This window comes from Quercus suber, unplaced genomic scaffold (assembly GCF_002906115.3).
Source record: "Quercus suber isolate HL8 unplaced genomic scaffold, Cork oak 2.0 scaffold_125, whole genome shotgun sequence".
NCBI classification, from domain to species: domain Eukaryota; kingdom Viridiplantae; phylum Streptophyta; class Magnoliopsida; order Fagales; family Fagaceae; genus Quercus; species Quercus suber.
Window position 1 is genome coordinate 83,608 of NW_027069589.1, and position 11,583 is coordinate 95,190.

Below are 11,583 nucleotides of genomic sequence, written 5' to 3' on the forward strand. Positions count from 1 at the left end.
CGCTTGTGTATCTTTAAGTTCTTGAATTTGCAACTGAATGATTACCAAGTTCTTGACATAATCTTGAATCTTGGAAACCCTAAGTATATGTGAAGGAAAGCTCATCAATGATCTCACAAGAGATTCACATAAACAGCAATATGAGTAACAAAGACTTAGATAGGTTTGGGTACAAAACCCTAGATACAAAAGAGGCACTCTCTTCTCTCTCTCTCTCAAAAGCACTCAAAAACGTGGCTTAGGGTTTCCTTTATATAGTGGGAGAAATAGATCTAAAACCCTAATCCTTATTGGGCTTAAGTTGCTGTTTGGGCCGACTTAAAATTCTGCAGATACAATTTTTGATCGATCGAGCATGTTCTTCGATCGATCGAACCAGGCAGAATATGAAGTCTTCTTCCTACAGCTTGTATGTTCTTGAATCTTGACTTGAATCACCTTGAGCATTGTCTAATAAAACATATAGACTCTAAGATCTATATCTAGACAAGTTTGTGTTCACGATTTGCCAATTGTTCTAAACATTTAGAACCTAACAAAATGTACCATCACCGTAAAGAAGGATGGCGGAAATATCTTTTTCAATTCACACAATGTAATTGCAATGTCTGCCTCAACACAAGCAATATCTGAAACCTTAAGGGTTTTGGAAGAAATTTCTCTAAAAAATCAAGCTAATTTTATCAAAGGCCTAGTAACATGAGAGGGCAAAGACCCGTGTAAGGCTATGGGAAAAAGTTGCTGCATCACGATGTGATTATCATGACTCTTCAAACCAGAAATCTTGCGTTCTTTCATGTTCACATGGCGTGAGATATTGGAAGCGTACCCATCAAGCACTGTTACGTCCTTCAAAAATTGCAAGAAACCATCTTTCTCCGATGAAGTCATATGAAAACAAGCGGGTGGTATGGTATACTTATCAGCACTTTTTCATTGCAAGTGCAGTTTACTCCTTATCCTCATGTCCGCCAAGTCAAGGCGTGCCTTGTAATTATCCTTTGTTTGGTCCTTCAAGTTCAGCATTGTTCCGAGTATATTATCCATCACATTCTTCTCTATATGCATCACATCAAGATTGTGTCGCAACTTGTGATCCTCCCAATAAGGCAAGGTGAAAAAGATGCTCCTCTTCTTCCAACCACTCTCGTCTACCTCTCCTCTCTTTCTTTTATTGTAAGCAAGTTGACATTTCCTTCCCAGACAACGTCCAAGTAAATGTTCAGTTTTCAGAATAATGTCTGACGCGACTGGTGGTTCAGGAGCCGATCGCGTATCATTAGATCCATTAAATAACATACCTTCTTTCCAAAAATCATGGTCAACATCCAACCATCTTCTATGTCCCATGTAACAAAATTTGTGGCCATTTCTCAAATATCGAGAATCGGTCTCCACAGCACAAGAAGGACAAGCCAACCCACCTTTGGTACTCCAACCCGACAAATCTGCGTATGCAGGAAAATCATTTATGGTCCACATCAATGCTGCACGCAATTGGAATATTTCTTTTGAAGATGCATCGTACGCTTGTACTCCAACATCCCATAACTCCCTTAGTTCTTCCACTAACGGTTGCAAGTACACATCTATAGCAATCCCTGGCGAGGTAGGACCAGGAATAACTAATGATAGCATCAAAGATGACCGTTTCATGCACAGCCAAGAAGAGAGATTGTAGGGGACCAACATGACAGGCCACGTACTGTGACTAGTACTCATAATTCTGAAGGGGTTGAACCCATCTGCAACTAATCCAAGTCTGACATTACAGGGGTCAAATGAGAACTGTAAGTGCTTACTGTCAAACATTTTCCATGCATCTGAGTCAGCAAGATGCCGCATAACCCCATCATCAGTACGACCATTAACATGCCATTTCATAGAAGTAGTCATATCAGGTGAAAGAAATAATCGCTGCAATCTTGGCTTTAAAGGGAACCACCGTAGGATCTTTGCGGCTTTCTTCTTCCCCTTACTGGATGAAGCATTTTTACTAGCAACAGATGCCTCATTTGTTTTCCACCTTGATCCTTTACAACAAGGACACACGTCGAGGTTAACATTTTCCTTCCAAAACAGCATACAATCATTGGGACAAGCATGGATCTTCTCATAACCCAAACCCAAATCCTGGACTATCTTCTTAGCCTCATAATGGTCCTTTGGCAACTTAGCATCTGAAGGAAGCATATCCAGCAGGACTTGAAGCAACATAGTAAATGACTTGTTCGTCCAACCACACAGAGTTTTCAATTGGAACAACACGACAATGGCTGAAAAAATGCTAAATTTCGTACAACCTTCATATAAAGGTTTGTCTACATCATCTATCAGCTTGTAAAACTTCTTCGCCTCATCATTCGGACCTTCAGCCGGATGTTGCGTAGTTGGACCTTCTTCCATTGGTTCAGGTGGCATTTCATGCGGAAGGCACAAGTCGTGCAACATCCCATGAAAATCACCATATAGATTTTCAAATTCTTGCACTTGAGAGCTCCCACATTCGGTAGCCGTCATAGCACCCGCCGATTCCCCATGAAATTTCCAAACTTTGTAATTGTTAAGCATCCCCGAAGCCCAACAATGATCACGTACCACATTTACTGGTTGTAAAATCAAATTCACACATTTCGCACAAGGACATAAGATCTTCCCATTGCGCGCGGATAGAGAGGCAAATTCCACGAATTGGTTTACACCTTGAAAATATTCCCTTGAACCCCTCCTCTTGTCCATCCAACTTTTATCCATTGTGATATAATATTTACGGAATTTGACCTACACCAAGATTTGTTAATATGAAGGTAATAATTATTATAATTACATTCATTTGTTAAGAACAGACATACCCAAGTATGGTTAAATTTTCTTAGAACATATAACTCTTGTCCTAGACTAACTCAATGTGATAAGTTGTAAAAGTAGTTAATCATAAGTGTTTTTAAAAATATGAAAACAAATACCCAATTCATGTAATTGTAATAATTGTAATAATTAACAAATACCCAATGTATCTTAATTATTTTCTTTGTTTATAACCTATATATAGCTAACATTCTTGAGTACAGCTTAAGATGTGGTGAAGAATTATTAGATAGGCCACATTTGTAATTGGCACAGACACTATAATTATTTATCTAGTACGATATGATAATTTAAAATAATAAAGCTTTAACTTTTTACAGATGCTATGATCAAGATGGCAAGACTTTTCTAACCTTTGAGTTAGCAACAATTAAAAAAAAAACTGATTCAAGGTAGGACTCTAAAGAAAGATCGAGACACCAACCATGATGTCACAATTCACAAGATATATGTGATATATGTCTTTGTCTGGTTTTAATACTATGTCCAATGAATAGGATTTGTAAGAGATACAAACCGTGTATCATGTATTAAACTAAGCATTTTTAGGTTGAGGAATTACATCAGTTGGCTGGACTAGGCTGTCTTTATTCTCTACAGTATCCGTCTTTCAATCTCTCTTTCTCGACTTGTCTAAATTTTTTATGTTTAATTTTTTTCTGAATTCAGTTTGTAATTGATTGATCTAATGACTGTTTCTCTTGCAGTTGTTCTACCTATAAACTACTTTTTTTGTAAGATGCCACATGCATCGTCTATTTGACTGACAAATTGATGATAATTAAAGCACAGCTAGTTAACATATAATGTTTTCCTTCATCTACTTGTTTCGACTTTCAACTTGCTACTCTTCCTTATGGTCTTCGATTTATAAATGTGTTAAGCAGTCCTAGCTACTGCGTTTTATGGTGGTCTCTCTTTCTCTCTCTCTCTCTCTCTCTCTCTCTCTCTCTCTCTTTGTTTTAATACGCCTTTAAGCAACTAAGTTATCAAAAATTTAACATGTTAAAAATGTCCACTATGCCGTAGGTGTTGCCTATATATTATATTATATATAAAGAACACAATAACCATTATAACCACATGGCATTATAACATTATGAGGACATTGATAACCGCATGGCATTATAACATGAAGGAAGTTGAGCTGTGTATTATTGTTCAAAAACAAAAGAAAGCATGCAAGCGTATGCATGCTATCCAAATTCCAAAGAAACAAAATTTTAATAGCTATTCCAAACGTAAAGCATATTTGGTTTGGACACTTCAATTATTTAATAGGTATTCCAAGCATATACATGCTATCCAAGTTCAATCTCACCCACTTTTTATATAGTCTTCCCTAACGATCATAATAACAATAATAATTGCAAAACAAATTTTGTTTTCAAATAAGACAAACTCAGCAAGAATTTATACACTTAAATTCACAAAATTTCTACAAAAGCCTCACAGAATCGCTTATAATGTGCAGGATGGAACCAACCTTTTCCTTTTCTTTTTTTTAATTATTTTAAAATGTTCTAAAAAGGAACAGTACCACATTTTTTTCCTTTGACTTTCCTACACTTTCTCAACAATAAAAAAGAAAATTGATGCATACACTTCAAACAGCAGGATATAACAATCATAATAACAACAATATTTCAAAAAAGATAGAAACTTTCTACATTATTATTATAATGCACCTCATAACCCATTTATGACATTATTATTACAATGCAGGCTTATAAGAATTAAAACTATTGGTTTCGTAGTAGTAGGTTGGTAAAAAAAAAAATTATATACTAATATTACCATTCAATTGACCTGTCTACATTATATAATTATTTATCTATTTTGATTTGGTAGTTTAAAACAAAAAAGCTTTACAGATTTTATATATGCTATGATCAAGATGGTAACACTTTTCTAACCTTTGACTTAGAAAGAAAATAAAAACTTGAAGGTAGGACTCTAATACCAACTAACCACATGGCAGCGTTTTAAAAATAGAACATTAACTACACATTAGCTTAGACGACAACTATCATCGAGGTCGTTGTGACATCGTAAGGCTACTGAAAAATCATGGCATTATAGGCACTTTATAATACGAACTAATCAACTAATCTAACTAAATCCAATGTGAAACATGTATGGGTTTGGACAGTCTAATAGCATGAATAATATAAATTATTAAGGTATAGTTCCATTGCACTTAATTATCTTTATAAAAAATAACATTATTTTCTTTTGTAATAGTCAATGCAAAAATGTGTTTAATTGGGAATCTAATGCATTACACAAGAAGGATTCTTACATTACGCCCTAAAAATAATACTACTATGCATATGCATGACCAACTCTAATGCATTGACCTAAATCTCCCTTGCTTCAAAAATTTTTAAAAGGTCCTTTAGGTTGTCTGCGTGGGACTGGCTAACTATTTGCGCCGGGGGGGGGGGGAGAGGGCCCCCTACTAGGTTCGTCCCTGATAGAAAATCATGTACTTGAACAACAAAGACAACTAAATATCCAGAGAAAATTCATAACTCCTAAACAAAATAAAAACCATTCCATCAGCATGCATTTAGTGACTCAAAAATGGTAAAAATTTCTCTTTGTACGGGAAAAAAGCGTAAATTATTCTTCAACTTCAACCTGCTCGCAGCAGTTAGTTTTGTACAGGAAAAAAGCGTAAATTATTCTTAACTTGAACCATCATGAGCAATGCCTAACACCTAACTTAGACATGTTTTTGTTCTCGGTTTGCCAACATACATAAATTTAGAAATCTAAACATTTAATCCTAAATATTTAGAACCTAACACATATATACACTTAGATTAAACTATAATATAATTCTATTTTAGATCCAAAAAAATTATTAGGTACTTAGAATGTAGTGATATAGTGCTCTTTTCTCTTACATTTATAATCGACTCATTAATTAAATTATTATTCCACCATGAATATCAAAGGAACGTAATATCATTCACATGTGAAAAAGTTTAGGACTACAAAAATTTTCACAACTCTTGCCACAACTATGATATGGTAGAGTATGATTGGTAAGAGAAAATGATAATCAGTCCACATGTAACCACTTAACCTTAACCGCTGTTTCTCAAAAAAAAAAAAAAAACCTTAACCGCTTACAATTTGCTATGTTAAAAGTTTTTTTTTTTTTTTTTTTTGAGCCCTTTTGATATGTTAAATTTGTAGTAAAAAAAATTATAAAATCATTTGTAGTTTTGTAGTCCTAAAACTACTCTTCACATGCTCCAAGAATATTTTCTTTTTTGAATACTCATAAATCATAATCATAAATAAATGACAAAATTCTCGGAAAAATGAAAATGCAACCAATCGAAGTCTGAACCAAGTCTTGGTCGTCGACCATGATTCCACACTCTCTGTAGTCTCTTTTGGAAAAAATAAAAGCGACAAAAGCTCTAAACAATTTGACCCAAGCTGTCCAATCAGTTCTACTTTCCATATAATCAGTGGCAAAGCCGGAGGGGGGGTGAGGGGGGCACCTGCCCCCCTGACTCCACCTAAAATTTCCTTGTATAAGTAATTGTAATCTTAAGGGACTCTGACATAGGAAGAAGAAAGGGAAAATAACTCCAATTGGTTGAAACTTGAAAGTGATTTTGACACAAGAAAAAGAAAGTGAAAAAAAAAAAGTTTTCTCAAATGTCAAATCATATCCCCATTTCACCTACTCTACTATTCTTGTAAGCTTTTATCTTGTCCCACGTTTAACACCTATTTCTCAATTTTTCTCTTTTTTAATTTCTATCATTATTTTCACTATTAATGATACTTTTTGTAGTATTTTATTATTAAGTGATGGTAGAGATATTACAAATTTTATAATTTATATCTTTCAAATTGGCATGATACCAATCACAAAAAATAATCACAAACATTTATTCATTATATTGTTTAAATAACACTAAGTGTCCGTTTGTTTCAACATTTTCAACCTAAAAGTCACCTTTTGAAAAAAGCTGGCCCAAAAGTCCATTTGGCTAGTAAAAAAACGCAACTTTTTTTAAAAAGATGCATTTTATAATTGTGAAGAGAACGCGCAATCCTTAAAGCAAGTCTTCAGGTCCATTTTGCAAAACGTCAGTGCGCATTTTGATATATCCGTTGGGTGAGTTGAGTAATTACCAAATTGCCCTTAATAAAGGATGCTCATGTCTTCAGATCACGCACAGTTCCTCATACCTCTCATCTCATCTCTTTGCTTTACACAAAGCCAGCTCCCTCATGCCTCTCAGCTCTGCTCTCTCCATGCAGCTACAAGCCTCTCCTTGCGCGTAAGTCTCTCTTTTCTTTTGTCATTCGTTGAAAATCTTCTTCCTCTTCTTCTTCTTTCTTTGTCTTCTTCAACGGGCATTCCTCTGTATTTTTTCAACTTTAATTTTATTTGTCTAATTTGATCTGAGAAATACATTTTGAAGGTAGAGTTTTGATCAACAAAACACCAAGAAACACCAATCTGCTACCAAAAACCACCAGGTACCAACACTAATCTGAATTTTTTTTTTTTTTTTTTTTTACCTATCATTTTTTTTTTCCAGATCTTGCATGCTTTTTTCTTGCTACAGATTTATTTGTTCTCTTGCCGGGTACTGAAAAAAATTTGTGGGTACATGCTTTGTAATTTTTTATTTTTTTTTTTATTTTGTGGATGCTCTGTCTTAAGCTATGCGATATCTGATTTGGGTATTTTAGAAATATAAAGAATGAGAAAGAAAGAAGAATTTTCAGAAGAAATATAAATATTTTTCATGCTGGTTGTCGTGGTTCGTTGAGTATGTGACATTCTAGAATATTGGGCTTGTTTGGTTGCTGTATGGTGAGGTGCTGCAGGGTGTGCGTGCTCTGCTGATTGGGGGGGGGGGGGGGGGGGCANCACACCCCACAGCACCCCACACAAGTTTTTGTGTTTTAATGTTGATTATTAGTTATTTAAGTTTTTAAGGTTGTGGTTGAAAGCCTTTTGCTTGATATGAATTTTCAAGTTTTAGTTATGTTATGGGGTTATATTTATTTTTATGTTTTCTAGTATTGAGTGGTAGCTTGAGTTTTTTGGGTTGGTTTTTGTGGTTTTTATTGATTATTAGTTATGTGATTTTCTAGGTTTTGAATGCTTTGGTGTAAGAATTTATTGCTTAGTTTAAGAATTGAGGTTTGCATACACCAGTTTGGTTTCCCATGTTCTCCTCTGGCCATATATATTTCCGGTTAATCTAGTTGAAGTCCACCCTAAGTAGTGATCATTATTTGTTAATTTAAGGCTTCTAGTTTAAAGGTTTTATAGTCTCTTATCTTATACTTGGGGAGAACTCATCAAAAACCATTTATAAAAACATTATAAGACCACCTATGCTTTATGGGATTGAATGTTGAGTTAGAGTAGTCTATTGCAATGAACCTGACTGCTTTTGAGGCCAGTGTCTTCAATTATGGCAGCAATTTCCTAGCTGTGTTTACTGACTAGTGAGTGTACAAACAGTGCTCTTATGAGTTGTGACATGATGAGATTCCTCTCTAGCCCTTTCTATTTTAATGCTCAGACTAGGCAGCAATTTTATTTATTTATTTATTTTTTGTGGATTTATTAGATCATGTTTGTAACTAGTTCACTAAATTGGAATATTATGAATTCTATTATTTTCATTTCTTATGGCTGGTTAACTTTATAGATAGGTAAAAACACCACTTCCAACCCCGAGATAAAAAAGGCTAGAGCAGATTGGGATATTAATCCAACGTGGACAACTACTTTTTGTAACCTTTGTGTGGAACAAATTCAAGTCAGGAATAGAACAAAAGGTGCTGGCTTTAGTACCAAAGGTTGGTTCAATTTGGTAACCAAATTTTGTAATGAGAACGGTCAAAACTATGATAAGGACCAATTAAAAAGTAGGTGGGATGTATTAAAAGGTGATTGGAGAGTGTGGGAACAATTGAGGAATCTTGACACAGGTTTAGGTTAGGATGCAGTGAAGGGAACAATTGCTGCTCCTGATGATTGGTGGAACCAGAAGTTGAATGTCAGTTGAGTATTTGATTAATATGTAGTTAGTTGGAGATAGTTTTTTTATATTATTGTTATATGAGTGAAATTACAATTACATTTTGTAGGAATTACCCAAAGCTAGAAAATTTTGAGAGAAAGGTCCACAGAATCTAGAACAACTTGATGGGAAGGTGCAGCACACGACACTCACATTTTTCTTGATACTATTCGTAAACAAAGTAACAACTTTCCGCACCCACCACCAGGTTTGTAATTGGTTAATCAATTGTTCATTATAATGACATTGTGTGAGTGTGTTAATACAATTGATTTTTTTTTTTTTAGGAAAATATTATGTAGTTGATTTTGGATACCCAATGATGAAAGGCTATTTGGCACCATACAAGGGGATATCATACCATCTTCAAGACTTTCGAAGGAGAGGTGGAAGCCCTAGAACTAGACATGAAAAATTTAATCATGCTCACTCATCTCTTCGTTGTGTGATTAAGCGCACCTTTGGTGTGTGGAAGAATAAATGGAGAATTATCAAAAACATGTCATCTTTTCCATTCCATATCCAAATACTTATTATATCTGCTACTATGGCTCTTTATAATTTTGTTAGACTAAATGATAGGGATGATAAGGGCTTCATAAACGCCAATCGAGATTCAATTTCTAAAAGAGAACGTAATAGTGAAGCAAGTAGTAGTTATGGGTAGAACTCAGGATCTTTAATAGACCTTGCAATGGTGGTTCTTTGTGATTCTATTGCTAATTCTATTTGGGGGGATAATAATTAGTAGTTGTCTTTTTTTTTTTTTTTTTTTTAATTTTTTTTATAATATCATGTAGTACAATTTAAACTTGGGTTATTGGTATGTATTTTATCATCTTTTTTACATTTTTGTGTTTTACAATTTAAAGTTGGGTTATTGATATGTATTTTATATCTTTTTACATTTTTATGTAGTACAATTTAAACTTGGATTATTGGTGTATATTTATCATCTTTTTACATTTTCATTTTGTGCTTCATGATGATGAAAATTATTTAGGTTTAATTTATATTAATAAGAAGTCATTAATGGTAATAACAAATAATTATGACACTAAAAAAGAAAAATTGCCCAAACATTATATAAATAATACCAATAATATTATTATTATTATTATTATTATTATTATTATTATTACTTTAGTAAGTACATGAAGTAGTTGATTTAATAAGTATAAAATAAACTCACATCCAAAAAAAAAAAAAAAGTATGAAATAAACTCCCTTATATATACATTGTCCTTTTTGGTAATTTATCTCTCAAACTGCCACTTTTATAAGTGTTAGCCAAACATTCAATTTTTTCAAAAAGAACTTTTTAACAGTTTTTAACAAATACTCAGTTTTTTGAAACTCCACTTTTTCATTATGCACTTTTACAAAAAACTGAGCCAAACTCACTCTAATCACATTTTTAATTTTTATCACATCAGTTTGTAAACTTTTTGTTGTATGTAGTAATTATGAATTTGTTATTTTTGTTTATTTATTTTAATGATATGAAATATATTTATTTTCTTATAATTGTTTATTTATTTTGTTATTATTATCGATTAATATTTTTTAGATGAATTTCACTTTAAATGTTGTCTTTTAATTTTGCCCCCTCTAAACCAAAATCCTGGCTCCGCCACTGCATACAATCCTAGAACCCTTTAATTTTGTTTTCTCACTTTCAGTCTCTCTCAGCTTTTTTCTACTTCCTCAAGAAGTAAGCTTGGTCAGTACCTTAGGTAGAGCGAACCTTCCAGACTCTCTCACTCTGTTTTATTTTGTTTTATCACATTAGCAAATGTTTTTTGTCCATGAAAAACGTAAAACATTGAAAAATAATTTCAATCTGAACAAGTTCTTTAGTAGTCCCAAATTCTCGAAAATGAGGAAAACATTTTTCGAGAAATGTTTTATGCCCAAACAAACATAGTGTTAGCCAAGGACATAAAGACAGTCAAATGATTAAAGCAAAATTGATTATAGTTAAATGCAAAACTTCAAAACCGTAAATGGTACTTGGAAATTTAAAACAAAACTCAGGGTGTGTTTGATTCACCATTTTAAAATATGTTTTTAAATGGGTAAAAACACGATTGGATAATATTTTCCAAACATGTTTCTGTATAGGTTTTAAACATGGAAAACAAAATTTTTTTGCATTTTTATTTCTTTTATTTCTCATTTTTAATTCTTTTTTGTAGAAATTACAATTAAAAAATGTCAATAAAAGTTGGAACTATTTATGTTTATATTTATTTTAAAAAAAATACAAATGAAAAATGGAATTGACACGCTCTCTCTCTCTCTCTCATATAATGCTTGTGAATTGACTTCCATGCTAATCTTAAGGTGTCAATCTAGAGTACTAAATGTTATGTACTCAATTATAGTGAAAGAAAATAATAAAACCAAAATGATGTTGATAATTACCAGAAATGATAATTTAGGGGGTGTTTGTTACTGTTATTTAAACAATAGTTTTCAGTATTTAAACAACATTACACATATTTTCACACACTTTTCATCCACATGTATTTTCATAAAACAACAACAACATTACTAGAAAACTCTTGTCAAATAAACCCTTAGCTATTATCTTATTTCTTGAATTAGGTTATCCTCTAGTTAATAAGCAGAA

General features: G+C 33.1%; 1 protein-coding gene and 1 long non-coding RNA gene across 2 annotated transcripts; one reads left to right on the forward strand and one right to left on the reverse strand.

The window, feature by feature from the left end:
- Positions 1 to 933: 933 nt before the first annotated feature.
- LOC112017387 (uncharacterized) lies at positions 934 to 2,754 on the reverse strand. The gene has a single exon (XM_024049839.1). It carries the CDS (start codon positions 2,752 to 2,754, stop codon positions 934 to 936), a length of 1,821 nt encoding a protein of 606 aa, XP_023905607.1.
- Positions 2,755 to 6,981: 4,227 nt separating this feature from the next.
- Positions 6,982 to 9,894, forward strand: LOC136068624 (uncharacterized). The gene is made up of 4 exons (XR_010629975.1): positions 6,982 to 7,181; positions 7,326 to 7,383; positions 9,016 to 9,156; positions 9,236 to 9,894. It is a non-coding gene; the product is annotated as an uncharacterized LOC136068624 (long non-coding RNA).
- Positions 9,895 to 11,583: the final 1,689 nt, after the last annotated feature.